Raw genomic sequence first — 18,038 nt, 5'->3', positions numbered from 1 at the left:
GGGGGAGAGGAGGAAGAGGGGGAGGGGGAGGAAGAGTAGATGATGATGATATGACGTGTTATGATGTGATGTGATATGATGTGATGTGATATATATGATAAGGTAAAGAAGACAACAGGAAGAAAAGGAGCGAAAAGCATTTTTAATATTTCAGGGTTCTTTCTCTTCCCAGTGCAGCATGGCTCATGGTCCCAGGAGACACAGCTCCAAGACATCAGCTGCTGAATAAATAAACCACATGTCTCTCCTTAACCAGCCACTGGTTCCCACAAGCTGAGAGAGTGTCTACCTCTGACCACTTTTGTAAGAAATAGATGTAAGTGTGCCTTGACAGGAAAAGAAGTTAAAAAAAAGACTTGCATACAGCACTTCATTAAGATTGATGTCCAAAAAAAAAAAAGATGTCCAAAATACAATTCTCAGACCACATGAAGCTCAGGAAGAAGAAAGACCAAAGTGTGGATGCTTCAGTCCTTCTTAGAAGGGGGAACAATGGCTACTACAGCTTGTTTCTTGGGACCATTTGCTTGGAAAATTTTTTTCCAGCCTTTTACTCTGAGGTAGAGTCTTTGTCACTGAGGTGAGTTTCCTGTATGTAGCAAAATACTGGGTCCTGTTTACGTATCCAGTCTGTTAGTCTATGTCTTTTTATTGGGGAATTGAATCCGTTGATGTTAAGAGATATTAAGGAATAGTGACTTTCGTTTCCTGTTATTTTTGTTGTTGGAGGTGAAATTGTGTTTGTGTGGCTATCTTCTTTGGGGTTTGTTGAAAAAAGATTAATTTCTTGCTTTTTCTAGGGTATAGTTTCCCTCCTTGTGTTGGAGTTTTCCATCTATCATCCTTTGTAGGGCTGGATTTGTGGAAATATATTGTATAAATTTGGTTTTTTCATGGAATATCTTGGTTTCTCCATCTATGGTAATTGAGAGTTTTGCTGGATACAGTAACCTGGGCTGGCATTTGTGTTCTCTTAGGGTCTGTATGACATCTGCCCAGGATCTTTTAGCTTTCATAGTATCTGTTGAGAAGTCTGGTATAATTCTGATAGGTCTGCCTTTATAAGTTACTTGACCTTTTTTCCTTACTGAATTTAATATTCTTTCTTTGCATTTGTGCATTTGAGGTTTTGACTATTATGTGACAGGAGGAATTTCTTTTCTGGAGTAGTCATTCTAATATCAAATAAAATTGATTTTCAATCAAAAGTTATCAAAAAAGATAAGGAAGGACACTTCATACTCATCAAAGGAAAAATCTACCAAGATGAACTCTCAATTCTGAACATTTATGCTCCAAATGCAAGAGCACCCACATTCACAAAAGAAGCTTTACTAAAGCTCAAAGCATACATTGCACCACACACAATAATAGTGAGAGACTTCAACACCCCACTGTCATCAATGGACTGATCATGGAAACAGAAACTAAACAGAGACACAGTGGAACTAACATAAGTTATTAACCACATGGATTTAACAGATATCTATAGAACATCTCATCCTAAAACAAAAGAATATACCTTCTTCTTAGCACCTCATGGTACCTTCTCCAAAACTGACCATATAATTGGTCAGAAAACAGGCCACACAAGTAGAAGATGATAGAAATAATCCCATGCATCCTATCAGATCACCATGTACTAAGGCTGGTCTTCAATAACAACAAAAACAACAGAAAGTCCACAAACACATGGAAGCTGAACGATGCTCTACTCAATGATAACTTGGTCAAGGAAGAAATAATGATATTAAAAATTTTTTAGGATTTAAAGAAAATGAAAGCACAACATACCCAAACTTATGGGACACAATGAAAGCAGTGCTAAGAGGAAAACAAATAGCTTTGAGTGCCTCCAAAAAGAAAATGGAGAGAGCATACACTAACAGCTTGACAGCACACCTAAAAGTTCTAGAACAAAAAGAAGCAAATACACCCAAGAGGAGTAGATGGCAGGAAATAATCAAACTCAGAGCTGAAATCAACCAAGTAGAAGCAAAAAGAACTATACGGCTAATTCTTTGAGAAAATCATCAAGATAGATAAACCCTTAGCCAGACTAACCAGAGGGTACAGAGACAGTAACCAAATTAGCAAAATCAGAAATGAAAAGGGAGACATAACAACAGAAACTAAGGAAATTAAAAAAATCATCAGATCCTACTACAAAAGCCTATACTGAACAAAACTGGAAATCTGGATGAAATGGACAATTTTCTAGACAGATACCAGGTACCAAAATTAAATCAGGATCACATAAAGCATTAAACAGTTCCATAACCCCTAAGGAAATTGAAGCAGTCAATAAAAGTCTCTCAACCAAAAAAAGCCCAGGACCAGATGGGTTTAATGTAGAATTCTATCAGACCTTCAAAGAAGACCTAATATCAATACTCTTCAAACTATTCCACAAAAAAGAAACAGAAGGAACACTACCCAACTAGTTTTTTGAAGCCACAATTACACCAAACAAAGACCCTACAAAGAAAGAGAACTTCAGACCAATTTCCCTCATGAATATCAATGCAAAATTACTCAATAAAATTCTCACAAACCAAATCCAAGAACACATCAAAATGTTCATTCACCATGATCAAGTAGACTTCTTCCTAGGGATGCAGGGATAGTTTTGTTTTTTTTTTTTTTTTTGGTTCTTTTTTTCGGAGCTGGGGACCGAACCCAGGGCCTTGCGCTTCCTAGGTAAGCGCTCTACCACTGAGCTAAATCCCCAGCCCTGGGATAGTTTAATATACGGAAATCCATCAACATAATCCATTATATAAATAAACTCAAAGAAAAAAACTACATGAAATGCTGAGAAAGCATTTGACAAAATTCAACACCTCGTCATGATAAAGGACTTGGAAAAATCAGGAATTCAAGGACCATAACTAAACATAGTAAAAGCAATATACAGAGAACCAGTAACCAACAACTAAACGGAGAGAAACTTGACGAAATCCCACTAAAATCAGGGATTAGACAAGGCCCCACTCTCTCCCTACCTATTCAATATAGTACTTGAAGTCCTGGCCAGAGCAATCAGAAAACAAAAAGAGGTCAAAGGGATACAAACTAGAAAGGAAGAAGTCAAAATATCACTATTTGCAGATGATATGATAGTATACTGAAGTGACCCCAAAAATTTCACCAGGTTCCTAAACCTGATAAACAACTTCAGCAAAGTGGCTGGATATAAAATTAACTTAAACAAATCAGTAGTCTTCCTCTACTCAAAGGATAAACGGACTAAGAAAGAAATTAGTGAACCAACATGCTTCACAATAGTCACAAATAATATAAAAAAACACGGTGTGACTCTAACCAAGCAAGTAAAAGATCTGTATGACAAGAACTTCAAGTCCCTGAAGAAAGGAATCAAAGAAAATCTCAGAAAATGGAAAGACCTCCCATGCTCATGGATTGGCAGGATAAATATAGTCAAAAATGGCCATCTTGCTGAAAGCAATCTACAGATTCAATGCAATCCCCATCAAAATTCCAACTCAATTCTTCATAGAGTTAGAAAGAGCAATTTACAAATTCATTTGGAATAACAAAAAACTCAGGATAGTGAAAACTATTCTCAACAATAAAAAAACTTCTGGGGGAATCACCATCCCTGACCTCAAACTATATTACAGAGCAATCATGATAAAAACTGCATGGTGTTGGTACAGAGACAGGCAGGTGGATCGATGGAATAGAAATGAAGACCCAGAAATGAACCCACATACCTATGGTCACTTGATCTTGATCAGAAGATAAAACCATCCAATGGAAAAAAGACAGCATTTTCAACAAATGGTGCTGGTTCAACTGGAGGTCAGCATGTAGAAGAATGCAAATCGACCCATTCTTATCTCCTTGTACAAAGCTCAAGTCCAAGTGGATCAAAGACCTCCACATAAAACCAGATACACTCAAACTAATAGAAGAGAAAGTGGGAAGGAGCCTTGAACAGATGGGCACAGGGGAATTTTTCCTGAACAGAACACCAATGGCTTATGCTCTAAGATCAAGAATTGACAAATGGAACCTTATAAAATTGCAAAGTTTCTGTAAGGCAAAGGACACTGTCAATAGAACAAAATGACAACCAGCAGATTGGAAAAGATCTTTATCAATCCTACATTCGATATAGGGCTAATTTCTAATATATACAAAGAACTCAAGAAGTTAGACTCCAGAGAACCAAATAATCCTGTTAAAAATGGGGTACAGAGCTAAACAAAGAATTCTCAACTGAGGAATATTGAATGACCAAGAAGCAACCTAAAGAAATGTTCAACATCCTTAGTCATCAGGAAAATGCAAATCAAAACAACCCTGAGATTCCACCTCACACCAGTCAGAATGGCTAAGATCAAAACCTCAGGTAACAGTAGATGCTGGTGAGGATGTGGAGAAAGAGGAACACTCCTCCATTGTTGGTGGGATTGCAAACTGGTACAACCATTCTGTAAATCAGTCTGGAGGTTCCTCAGATAATTGGACATTGAACTACCTGAGGACCCAGCAATACCACTCCTGGGCATCTACCCAAAAGATGCCCCAACATATAACAAAGACACATGCTCCACTATGTTCATAGCAGCCTTATTTAAAACACCCAGAAGCTGGAAAGAACCCAGATGTCCTTCAACAGAGGAATGGATACAGAAAATGTGGTACATCTACACAATGGAGGACTGACTACTCAGCTATCAAAAACAATGACTTCATGAAATTCACAGACAACTGGATGAAACTAGAAAATATCATCCTGAGTGAGGTAGCCCAGTCACAAAAGAACACACATGATATGCACTCACTGATAAGTGGATATTAGCCCAAAAGCTTGGAATACCCAAAATACAATCCACAAACCACATGAAGTTCAAGAAGAAAGAAAACCAAAATGTGGATGCATCAGTCCTTCTTAGAAGGGGGAACAAAAAAACTCATTGGAGGAAATACAGGGATAAAGAGTTGACCAGAGACTGAAGGAAAGGCCATTCGGAGCCTGCTCCACCTGGAGATCCATCCCCAGTCACTATTACTGATGCCAAAAAGTACTTGCGGAGTTGGGGATTTAGCTCAGTGGTAGAGCGCTTGCCTACCAAGCGCAAGGCCCTGGGTTCAGTCCCCAGCTCCGAAAAAAAAAAAAAAAAGTACTTGCTGACAGGAGCCTGATATGAATGTCTCATGACTCTGCCAAAGCCTTATTGATGCAGATTGAGATGCCTGCAGCTAACCATCTTCTGAGCATGGGACCCCAATGGGGGAGTTAGAGAAAAGACTGAAGGAGCTGAAGGGGTTGGCAACCCCATAGGAAGAACAACAATATCAACCCACCAGACCCCACCAGAGCTCCCAGGGACTAAACCACCAATCAATGAGTGCACATGGAGGGACCCATGGCTCCAGCTACATACGTAGCAGAGGATGGCATTGTCTGGCATCAATAGGAGGAGAAGTCCTTGGTCCTGTGAAGGTTCGATTCCCCAGTAGGGGAATGCCAGGGCTGGGAGGGAGGAGGGAGTGGATAGGTGGGTAGGGTAGCACCCTCATAGAAGCAGGGGGAGGGGGACGGAATGGGGGTTCCAAATCGGAAACTGGGAAAGGGGATAACATTTGAAATGTAAATTTAAAAATTCAGTAAAAGAGAAGGAAAAAAAAAAAGATGGATGGCCAAGTCGGGACTGATAAAACCTATCCTGCTGAAGAAGAATTTGTACTCTTGCTCCAGGCCTTTCTTTTTTTTTTTTTTTTTAAATTTTTATTTTTTTTAAGATTTTATTTTATTGTATGAGTACACTGTAGCTGCCTTCAGACACACCAGAAGAGGGCATCAGATTTCATTACAGATGGTTGTGAGCCACCATGTGGTTGCTGGGATTTGAACTCAGGACCTCAGGAAGAGCAGTCGGTGCTCTTAACCACTGAGCCATCTCTCCAGCCCCTCCAGGCCTTTCTAAGGTTAAGATTCGGGCTTGGGATATGCTGGAGGGGTAATTAAACAGCATAATGTGTGAATATGGTGGTTTGGATAGGAATAGCCCCCATAAGCTAGAAGTCTGATTCCTAGTTGATTGTCTGTTTAGGATTGGAAGATGTAGTCTAGTTGGAGGAGGAATGTCACTGGGGGTGGAAGTTTCAAAAGTCCATGCCAGACCTAGCCTTGCTCTATCTGCAAGCCTAGTACTCCTATGAAGACTAGGCTGGCTTCAAACTCATAGAGATCAGACTGCCTCTGCCTCCTGAATGCTGGGGTTAAAGTGCCAGCACTGGCCTCTTTTTTTCCCCTTCACCCTTTTATCAACACTTGCAAGTTCAATTAACATACTTATGAAACATAAAACCAATTGGAGTACTGAATCTGTTTTTCTTCAACACTTCCTCCTTCATTAAACTGATATGGAAGGGGTGTCCAGGAGAAAACAGACTGAATGCTAGCATATTACCAGAGGTCCGAAAACAAACAAAAAAGTGATTGGAAACCAAAATGCTTTCAAAGCAAACAAACACAATGGGTAACCTGGAGCAGTGGTTCTCAGCCTTCCTAATGCAAATACAGTTCCTAATGCTGTGGTGACCTCAACCATAAGATTATTTCATTGCTATTTCATAACTGTCATTTTGCTACTGTTATGAATCGTAATATAACTATCTGATATAGAGGACATCTGATAGGCAACCTCTGTGGACAGATTGTTGGAGGGTCACGACCCACAAATTGAGAACCGCTGAGTTAAGGAGCTGTCACTAGGGAATAGATTTCTTTGGGGCTGTCATCCCTGATGGTAGCCAGTAGATGGCAGTACACCCATATGAACGTACTGGCAACTCTGCATGGACTTGTGAAGTTGGGACTGGAGAGTGAAGGGAGGCTGAGAGAGGAGTTAGAGAAGAATAGGAGGTAGATTTATAAAAATTCATCATCTATGTATTAAATTCTCAAACAATAAAAATATGGAAATCTTAAACCAAATGCTTTGAAAAAAAAAAAGTCCAAGTAAGATCCTAAACAACCAATTCAGAATAAACAACAGATGAACTATTGACGAAACTAAGGTAGCTCTAAGCCGCAGAAAGGTTTCACCAGAGCTGGAGAGATGGCTCAGTGGTTAAGAGCACTGACTGCTCTTCCAGAGGAACTGAGTTCAAATCCCAGCAACCACATGATTACTCAGAACCATCTGTAATGGGATCCGATGCCCTCTTCTGGTGTGTCTGAGAACAGCTACAGTGAACTCCCATACATAAAATCTTTTTTTTTTTAATTTTGTAATTATATTTATGTACAGAAAACTTAAGTGTACATTTAACCCAGCTTAGTGGCAAGTTCTTTAGCCTTTGCCTTTTCCAGTTTGGCAATGCCAACCACAGACTTAGGACCCAGGAACGTTGCCTCCCCAGTGGCGGTGGATCTCGTCATATCTGTCATTATAATTGGTCCTAACAGCTTCCACCAGCTTACCCAGAGCACCCTTGTCTTCCGAGTTCACCTGTGTGAAGGCAACAGTGGTGCACGTCTTCCTGTGGACCAGGCGCCCCAGCCTGGCCTTTCCCTTGATGATGCAGTAGGGCACCCCCATCTTTCAACACAGGGCAGGCAGGAAAACCACCAGCTCAGTGGGGTCTACATCAGGGGCAATCACCACCAGCTGAGCCTTCTTGTTCTCCACCAAGGAGGTGACTGTATTGACCCCTGCTCGGAGGACAGGTGGTCTCTCAGTTGGGACGTCCCCTTTGCCAGCAGCTTTCTTCTCAGCATGGGCCAGCAGCCTTTGCTTCTTCTCCTGCTTTGTCTCTGGCCTGTACTTGTGGTTGAGCTCAAGCAGCTGAGTCGCTGTTTGCCTGTCCAGGGCCTGGGTGAACTGGTTGATGGCAGGAAGTACTTTGAGTCACTTATAGAGGATGGCTCTTTGCCTCTGCAGCCTGATGTAGTGGGGCCATTTGACGAAGCGTGTGAGATCTCTTTTGGGCTGGATGTCCTGCCCAATGCCGAAGTTCTTAGGCCTCTTCTCAAACAAAGGATTGACCACCTTTTTGGCCTCTTGTTTCCTGACCACGGCAGGGGCCAGGACCACCTTCTTCCCCTTGGCCTTCTTTCCTTTGGGCATCTTGCTTGGCTGGAGGAGAGAGCAAAATCTTTTTTTTTAAGTGATTTATTTTTGGGGTCCCACATTTGGGCACCATAACTGTCCATGCAGAAGTACAGCTCCTACCTCAAAAGAAATAAGATGTAGTTTATACTATATGAATGACCATGACTCAGAAATACAGATTTGTGTTACCTAAGATCCCATGTCCCAACCAATAACGGTGTCAGGAATTTTTATAGTAACAGAACCAAAACAATCATAAATCAGGGACTTTTCAAACGGTAGGAATTTCGTGTAGGCAGTTACAGCAAAGTAGGGAAACCTCAAGCTCAGATGCTATCTTAATGGCAATCTTAGCCTTTGGGTGGGTAGAAGCTAGTCGTCTGTTAATATTTCCAAAAGGTTTCACCTGTTAGTCATGAAGATGTTCGGTCAGACACAGAGGTGACAAGGAATGACTATTAAGATGTTCCAAGAGAACTTGTAATTATGCTCTGTACCTACAACCCTACAACCTCTCCACAATTGTTAACATTCTCATCCACTAATCTGCCTAGCAGAAGGATCGCTGGAAAACCCCTCACACATGTCTCCCTATAAGAGGCCCTGGGGGGAGAGAAGGTCCAGGACCTGTATTAAAGGATGGATCCATAGGAACAGTGGTATTCCCAATTATGTATCCTGGAAGTCTGCTCGGAGGAAGTGGCCTGCTGGTGAGCCTCCCCAATTCTGCTTTTTCCTGAGATCGGGACCTTCCTCCTAAAGAGCCCCAGAGTCCAGCCCTTACCCCAAAGATCTACATAGGAAAGAAGAAACCAGAAAAATCTTCCTGGGGGACTTTGGAATATAAATGCTTCATCCCACTCAGCTGTCGGGTTGAGAAGGCAAGCTTGGGGAGTGGGTGTTGTAGTCATAAGTGAGCCTTCAACCAAGAGGCCAGGGCAAGCTTCCAAAAACAGTGGGAACAGTTAATAGCTTCCTGAAGAAAGCCCAGAAGCTTAGCTGAGGACAAAATTTCAGCCGTAACAGGTCCACCTGCAAGTAACAGAGGCCCACCTCTCAGCCAGAATGTGCTACCTACAAGTGAAAAGATGGTCCACCTACAGGTGCTTAGACTCCACACTCCAGAAGCCATCATCTGTCCATGTAGGAGTTAAGGGATGCTTCAACACAGGCGCTGAAAATACCACACTCATTAACAGATTACAGACTTAATACAATTAACTTTATTTAGCCTAATTTATGTGGGATGATCCTATGAAAAGGTGATTAATGAGTAATATGAGTAAATTATAGAACTAAAAATTGAGTTACAAGAGAATTTTTCTGAGATTGGGTGACCTCACTTTACTTACCCATTACACATAATTTAATCATATATTCAAGTGTAGAGAGAATTTCTTAGAAGTCACACCTGTCAATAAAATAAAAAAAAATCTTATGGCCAAGGAGCTGAGGCAGGAAATAGAAGGTGAAACATCCAGCAAGGATAGAGAGAATTCCGGGAAACTGTGAGAGACACAGGAGATCTGAGCCGGAATGCCAAGGAGACAGACATAAGCCACCCACTAGCTGAGCTCAGGATAGAATAAAGGGGAGATTCACCCCAGGACCAAGGAGGGGAAACCAGCCACATAGCTGAACCCGTTAGAATAAAGGAGATAATAAGTTAAGAGTAAGTCAGAGAACAATCCAAAGCTCATGACATCAGCATGGGAAGGGAAAGCTTGGATTTACTTTATACATTCAAGAGTATCAACTTTCCCATAAGTTTTGTGGGAATATTTCGTGTATGGGTGTTTGCCTGCATATGTGGGAATTATTTTTCTTTAACGTAGAAGAGTATCTGTTCATCTGTTGATGGACAACTAGTTTGTCTCCAATTCTCTAATATAGAGAGTAAACCAACAACAGACAAGGACACAAATACGTCTATGGTAGAGAATGGCGTTCTCTAACCGGGGTGAAATAGCTAAGTCATATGGTATTTCTAATTTTAACTTTGTGAGACATCTCCAAACTGATTTCCACAATGGCTTTATTAATTTGCCAGCATGAACAGTGAATAGGGCTCCTTTCTCTCCACATCCCCTCCAACCTTTGTTAGATATGTTGAAGATTGCCAGCCATTTTGACTGCTGTGAAGAGGTACCCCAAATACTTAAATAGTTATTAAACATTTACGTTTTGGGTTTTTTTTAGCTGTCTATTCAAATCATCTGCCCATGTTGACAGTCTTGTTTCTTTAGCATTTAATGTCTGTCTTTTTGTTGTTGTTGTTGTTGTTGTTGTTGTTGTTGTTTTGGTTTGGTTTTTCTTTTTTTGTTTTCAGTTTTTTTTCAACACAGGGTTTCACTGTCCTGAAACTCACTCTGTAGCCCAGTCTTGCCTTGAACTCATATAGATCTGCCTGCCTCTGCTGGGATTAAAGATGTGCACCACCACTGCCCAGTAACTCTTTATAAATTCTAGATATCAGCCACTTGATTCTCTTCAATTCTGTGAGCTGTTTACTCTGATTGCTTTTCCTTTTCTGTACAGAAACTTTTTGTTTTCATGCAGTCTCATCTGTTGGTATCTAAGGTTAGTTCTCATTTGTTAAATAGTCGACTTTCTCCCCAGTGTATGTTTTTGCCTCCTTTGTCAAAAATTAAGTGGGAACATGTCTTAGTTAGGGTCTTACTGCTGTGAACAGACACCGTGACAAGGCAACTCTTATAAGGACAACATTTAATTGGGGATAGCTCACAGGTTCAGAGGTTCAGTCCAGTATCATCAATGTAGGAGCAGGGTAGCATCCAGGCAGGCATAGTGCAGGCAAAGCTGAGCGTCCAACATCTTCATCTGAAGGCTGCTAGTGGGAGACTCACTTCCAGGCAGCTAGGGTGAGGGTCTTAAGCCCACACCAACAGTGACACACCTACTCCAACAAGGCCACACCTCTGAATAGTGCCACCCCTGGGTCCAGCATATACAAACCATCACAACACACCTATCTCATTTTATTTCAGGTCCTCTATTCTATTCAATTGACTTGCCCGCCTAGTTTTCATGCCAGTGCCAGGAGTATAGCCATGTTTGCAATATTAATTCTATCAGTCCAGAAGCGTGGAATGTCTTTCCGTGATCTAGTATCTTTTGTGATTTCCCCTTTTTGTTATCGTTTTTTAATGTTTATTTCTGTGTATGGTTGCTTTGCTTGCATATATGTATTACATGCCAACGCCAGAAGAGGTTGTCAGAGACCTTGGAAATGAGTTCCATGTGGTTGCTAAGAATTGAACCAAGGTCCTTCAGAAGAGCTGTCCATGCTGATCCTAGTTAGGGTTTTACCGCTGTGAACAGACACCATGACCAAGGCAACTCTTGTAAGGACAACATTTAATTGGGGCTGGCTTACAGGTTCAGAGGTTCAGTCCATTATCATCAAGGCAGGAGCAGGGCAGCATCCAGGCAGGCATGGTGCAGAAGAAGCTGAGAGTTCTACATCTTCATCTGAAGGCCATTAAGAAAAGACTGGCTTCCAGGCATCTAGGAGAAGGGTCTTAAAGCCCACACCCACAGTGACACACCTACTCCAACAAGACCACACCTCCTAACAGTATCGCTCCCTGGGCCAAGCATATAAAACCATCACAATGTCCTTAATCACTGAGTCAGTTCTCACTTTTTCAATATCTGGAGGTTTTTGTTGTAGAGGTCTTTCTCTGCTTTGGCTAGATACATTCCTAAATACTTAACTTTTAGAGTTATTTTGAATGAAATATTTCTCCTGATTTCTTTCTCTGAGAATACACTGGTGATATAAATACTTTGTTTTGTTTTTAATTATTTTATGAGTGAGTATTTTGCCTACATGTATCCTTGTGCATTCCTCCCATTCCATGGAAGCCAAAAGAGGGTGTCAGATCCCCAGGGGCTGGAGTCATAAATGGGTATAAAGTGCCATGCTGGTACTGGGAATTGAATCCAGGTCCCAGGTTCCTTTGGAAGAGAGGCCAGTGCTCTTAATTACTAAGCCATTTCTTTAGCCCCAACTGTTTTTTGTTTCTTTTTTATTTTATGAATTTTGTATCCTGCAACTTTATTGTAAGTGCTCATTACATCCAGTAGTTTTCCAGTAGATTAAGTAGGACCTTTTAAGTAAAGAATTGTGCCATCTGGCTGAACCTAGTCCTCCCCGCACATATGTAGCAGATGTACAGCGTGGTCTTCCTTTGAGCCCCCAGTTGGAGTCAGGGGCTGTCCCGAAAGCTGTTGCCTGTATGTGGAATATGTTCTTCTAGCTGGGCTGCCTTGTCTGGCCTCAGAGGAAGAGGAAGCACCCAGCCTCCAAGAGACCCAGGGTGTCCCCACCACCTCAGAGGAGGAGAGGGGGACCGGGGAAGGATTGTGGGAGGGGGTGACTGGGAGGGGGCAGTGAGTGGAAAGTAAAGTGAATAAGCAAAACATAAATAAGTTTTTTAAAGTATTTCCTTTAAAAAATGTGCCAACTGCAAAGATAGTTTGATTTCTTACTTTCCTATTTTTATCCCCTTTACCCCTTCCTCTTGTCTAATTACTTTAGCTAAGACTCTGAGCACTAAATCAAATAAGAGAGGGGGAGTGGCCGGGCAGCAGTAGCTCATACCTTTAATCCTAGCTCTCAGGAGGAAGAGGCAAGAAGAGCTCTGAGTTCCAGGCCAGCCAGAGCTACACAGAGAAACCCTGACTCAAAAAAAAAAAAAAGGAAAAGGAAAAGGAAAGAAGAAAAGAAAGAGGGATTGGATAGCCATGTGTCTTTCCTGATTTTTAAGGAAATGCTTTTTCATATGTAGAATTTGGCCAATATGTGTATGTATGTAAACAGATGTACTTATGGCTATGGAACAATGTATAAAAAGGAAAACAAGAAAGGCTAAATATTAGAGACTGAAGAACTGAATATAAGTAATGGACACAAGTTATAAAAGAAGTTAATTGTTTTCCTAGCTCTAACTCTGTTGTAAAATTTTCAGGCTTGGTGGTGGATACATGCATAAAAATATATTCGATATTGAAAGAGTAAAATCCAATGTGAAGCTCCAGCTTCTATTTCAAACAGCTATTCCAACTGTAGAGAAGTTCACTGAGTGTATAGATGTGGGGTCTTGTTAATTTTGGCATGTGATTTTTTTTATTTGTAAGTGTTTTTTTAATAATAAAAGTAGATTTAAAAATTAAATTAGCTGGGCAGTGGTGGTGCACACCTTTAATGTCAGCACTTGGGAGGCAGAGGCAGGCGGATCACTGAGTTTAAGGCCAGCTTGGTCTACAGATCGATTTCCAGGACAGCCAAAGCTACACAGAGAAACCCTATCAATCAATCAATAAATAAATATTAAACTACGGTAGTTATTTTTTTAAATCACTAAATCAATGATTGCGCCATAGATTATAGAACTTTAAGGCCTGCCATCCAAGTTTACAGGAAGTTAGGGTTTGGTAAACCTCTAGACCCCTGAGATCCCAAACTTGCTCCAGAGTCGATGAAAGGAGGTACTGAGTTCCTACAGGGCTTAAGGTGGGCCTTAGTCACAAAGGTATTTTGTAGGAGCTCTGCCCAGAAAGCTAGCTCCAAAGAGCCTCTACAGCCAGAACCCAGCCTCCAAGACTGGGACAGTGAATCTGAGACACAGGGTCACTTCGAAGGAAATGTGGGAGAGGACCTGAGGCAGGTTACAACACACACACACACAACACACATGCGACTCTAATTTCTGCATCTTATGGGCGTACCCCATTGTGCTGGGGAGCGGGCGGGGCTCCAGGTTGCTAGGCAACATGGTCAACAAACCCAAAGATTGAAAACCGAGGTGAGTCTTCCCACTGAAAGGGAAGAAAGTATGAGGTTGTGAGGACCTGGGTTGGGGAGGCCTAGATGTTGAGCTGTTAGGTGGGCAAGGGGTTAGACAAATTGAGGGAAGAGCATTCAACTGTGTCTCTACTTCTCACCCACAGAAAGTCAGGAGCTTCTGCTAGGATGAAAATGGTTGCTAGGGTTGGTTTTCTTTCCCTTTCTGAGCCATTCCTCTTTTGTCTCTTCTTCCCTGGGTTCTGCTCCCCACGTCTTTGCCATAAGGAGATAGGCCAGAAGAACAAAGGCTTAGCTTCCCTGTGAACATATGTACACTCAGATCCAAACACACATATACCTACAACACCATTCACATACACACTCAAACACAAGGTGGGGTCCCCTGTCCAAGGTATCATGAAGGGCCATGTCCTTACCCCTACCCCAACCAAAGACTAGGGATCAGGGAACAGGATCAAACCAGCCTCTGATGGTCCAGAGTTAGGGGACGCTGAATGGCTTATGACCATAGTGATGCGAGCTGTGGAGCAACAATGGCATGTAGGACAATTGAGTATACTACTGAAACTGGAGAGGATCAGAAAGTCATGGCCTACTGCAGATATACACAGGGTCAGCTACCAGTTTAGGAGTTAGGTGGCTACAGGAAGTCCCATAGAAACAGAACTGGAGCCAGTGTTCCCCTAAGTGGCTGGACATCCCCTTTTCTTCCACAGACTGGAGCATGCCGACCCCAGGAGTAAAGGGCGCACGAGAGCAGGCCAAAAAGAGTGCACCTGTAGCTGGAGCTGGTGAGAAGCGTAAGAAGGGCCCATGGACTACAGAGCCTCCGAAGCCAGGCTGGGCACTGACTCAGGAGAAGCTGGCAGCCATGTCCTCCACAGTACGCCGACGCCACCTGCTCTTCAGTGACCTACTTGACATGGTTGAAGTAGGCTCCATGTTTCCACGCGAGTCGGTGGAGTTATCTTACTGCATGCCCGACCCTCGCATCTGGACACAGGCATTAGAGCTACCATCTGAGCGTCAAAATCGGCTTCTGGGCATCCTTAAGGCCGCGGAAGCCCGGGGCCGAATCCGCGCCCTGCGGTTGCGCTACACCCGAATGCGGGTAGGTAGAAGGGAGAGGACCCAGTACGCGTCTTCTAAAGAGGGCTCACCCTGCAGGGGGAGGGAGGGTATTTTTCTAGGGCTCTCGCTCGCTCGCAGGGTTGCTTAGTAAACTTGGTTCCCAGGCAGAAGAAATCTCTCTCCTGATCCAGAAGCAAAGATGCGCGCGCGCCGCCATCCGACTGGAACTGTTCCTACCACCCCAACTGAAGCCCACGAAGATCCCTGATCCTTTGGACCGACAAGAGGTGCGGGGAGGCCCCAAGACTGGTGGGAGGGTCCCGTGCCTCGCCACACACTAGCCCCAGCCCCTCTCTCTGCAGCGGAGACGTGTTGAGACAATCCTGGAAGAGGAGGTAGATGGCAACATCTTCCCGCGATGACCGATGACCGCGACCTTGGCGTTCAAAGACCCCAAGTTACAGCGGCTCTCCACTCTTATATAAAGTTCTCTTCTGAGGGTTCTCAGGTCTTTCCCCTCTTTTTCTCCTGGACCCCCACATGGATGCTGCCTCTCCTACGGCCACAGCCAAAGAAATAAGGAGATGGCGGGTGGACACTCCTATCTCCCAACAGCCTGCAACTGGTGCCCTTCAGGACCATGGATGTGGGAGGCTTCTAGTGTGGAAAAGGATAGGGATGAGCCTACTTAGACACCAGCACCCCCAGAAATCGGGGCTGTCTCCAAAGTTAGGGTCATTCCATCTAAGGACTAGGGTGGTGTTCTGGGACGGGGAAATGACTGCAAAGCCAAAACAGGCCTTTGGAGAGTTCAGTTGTGCCCAGAGGACCAACAGGTTGTAAATGGGATGTTCACTCCAAGGTCTCTGGATGGTGGGACAGAAAAGTCACCCATAGCCTCCCTTTCATCAGAAACAGCCTCCTGGGCCCAGTCATGCACCAAACACGGAGCACAGGAAGGAAGCCACCCATCCCATTCTGACCACTGAACTCTTAAAAGTCCCTGGTTTCTGGGCAGCTCTTTTTCCTCCTCTCCACAGCACTGGCTCTTTGCAGAACCTGTGGCCTCTTGGCTCCCTGTCCTTGTCCTCCTTCCAGTCCTTCCCCATCAGGCTGCACAGAGGTGGACGCTGCAGGGAGAAAGATAGTTCCCTGCTCTTGCATGGGGGCTCCCACTGGTTCTGCATGAAATAGAGAACAGAACGGAGGAAGAAGAGATCAAAACTGTGGTCCAGAAGGATCTTACTTGCTGATGGCTAGTTCCCAGGGTTCTGTTTCCGCAGCTGGTCTTCTCCCCCTGCACATGACCCTTCTTACTCTCTGGCCTGTTGCTGCTCTAGGCCTTGATCCAAGCCCAGACTGCAGCATTCACAAAACAGCAGCAGCTCTCAGGAGGGGGGCAGATTTCTGACAGTGGGGAAGATGACAGAGGCAGGGAAGTGGTAGGTTTGGACGTGGGTATGGACAAGGAAAAGGACACAGTCTCTTCATCCAGGAATGATGATCTCTCTCACACACAGATGTAGATCTCTAATAACAACTACACTACAGGACAGCCAATGCTGAGCTCCTCTGGCCAAGCTCTAGACCCTAGAATTTTGTCTCTTAAGAGATTCGCTAAGTGAAAATTTCCATCTACTTTGTAAAGTTGTGCCATTGTTCCATCACCTTTCTGACCCTGCATTTCTTCCTGGGGGTTCCGCAGTGTCCAAAACAGTGAGTAATCCACATAAGTACTTCAGAACAGAGGGCTGAGAACAAAGGCAAACATCAGAAGGCCAGCACTCCAATGGCACAAGAGCTCCACACCACGTGCCAGACCAACTTAAGAGTGCCACTTGCTCTGCGCACCAGTGAGGGAACTGGGTTTACAGATGCAGCTAGGGAAGTTGTCATAGGATCCCTCTGTCTGAAGAAAATCCTACAGGAACACAAAGTCTGTGGCCCATGCACAATCAGGTGGGGCTTGTGAGGAGCTGGGGTCTCTGCTCTCAAGCAGAGTAGATTGCGTTCCAGTTCCAATCCCAATGACATCACTTACTCAGTGCTCCTGGTCTCCTTCCTTGACTTGGAGGCATTTTCTGTGCTTAGGGAAAGGTGCTAATTGTGTGGAGGGCAGATGTAAGGTGGCAGAGAACAAGGAGATAGGTGTGTAGAAGGAAATAAGAGGAAAGTGTACTGACTTCTACCCACAGTCATGCCCGCACCAAACACTGCAAAATCAGTTTCTTTTTTTGGCTTCCATCAGATACTCATCCATTTCTATTGGGCCTCCATGTTCTGACCCATGTCCACCTCTCAGAAATATTACTTAACTAAAGTAACTGTTCCTGTTTACATAGGCTTCTTAGCCTCTACCTTTGGAAGCCATTAGCTTGGCAGCCAAAGGGTTCTGTGGTTAACTCATAAAGCCCCACACCCCTCCCTCCAGAGCCTGGTAATCTCTCACCCATTGTTCTCTCTTCATCCTGGACCCCTGAGCATCATGGCAACATCCTGCCTCCTCACCTCTCACCCCATCCCATTGTTGCCTGTCTCCCACTCTAGTCCACTGCAGTCATTTCAGTTACTCTGCCTCTGCCCCGCTGCCTGAAGAGCTCATGTGAAGCCTCTCTGACTTAGTATGTATGATTTTAGTATGTGAACACAAACAACTTGTGTGACTGAACATCATTTTGTTTGCAAGACACCAACACCTGAACTGGTCAGGCTGTGTGCCCAGTGCTAAGAAGAACAAGAACCATATGGCCCAACGGACCACACTCTACAGACCAAGTGTAAAGCATGCTGGGATAATGAACTAATTCAATTTTGTACCCAGTGACAAAGGATCTGAAGAGTTGACCAAAGAGCAAGGCTATTTGTGGTAAAGGTTATCTTGGAGCAGTTTGAGAGTTCAGAAGGGACTCAACCAGGTCCCAGAAACATTCGGGGTGATTTGATGGAAGAACCTGCTTTCATGGTGCCCACACGCTGCAGTTCCTGAACCTCCCTTTTGGGGGTTGCGGGGTGGGGGGGGATTTGAATGCTGAGTGACAGAC

The 18,038-nt window shown here is 43.6% G+C and overlaps 1 protein-coding gene and 1 pseudogene across 5 annotated transcripts; one reads left to right on the top strand and one right to left on the bottom strand.

Moving 5' to 3' along the window:
• Positions 1–7,306: 7,306 nt before the first annotated feature.
• Positions 7,307–8,132, bottom strand: LOC147995875 (large ribosomal subunit protein eL8 pseudogene; annotated as a pseudogene).
• Positions 8,133–13,723: 5,591 nt separating this feature from the next.
• Positions 13,724–15,500, top strand: Lkaaear1 (LKAAEAR motif containing 1). 5 transcript variants are annotated; one of them, XM_087651232.1, is made up of 4 exons: positions 13,724–13,924; positions 14,643–15,037; positions 15,162–15,284; positions 15,360–15,500. In XM_087651232.1, the coding sequence occupies exons 2-4, from the start codon at positions 14,651–14,653 to the stop codon at positions 15,417–15,419; spliced, it is 570 nt and encodes a 189-aa protein (XP_087507358.1). In that variant the 5' UTR covers positions 13,724–13,924; positions 14,643–14,650; the 3' UTR covers positions 15,420–15,500.
• Positions 15,501–18,038: the final 2,538 nt, after the last annotated feature.

Source organism: Rattus norvegicus, chromosome 3, assembly GCF_021556685.1.
Source record: "Rattus norvegicus strain SHRSP/BbbUtx chromosome 3, alternate assembly SHRSP_T2T, whole genome shotgun sequence".
Taxonomy (NCBI): Eukaryota; Metazoa; Chordata; class Mammalia; order Rodentia; family Muridae; genus Rattus; species Rattus norvegicus.
This window is presented reverse-complemented; position numbering and strand designations above follow the sequence as displayed.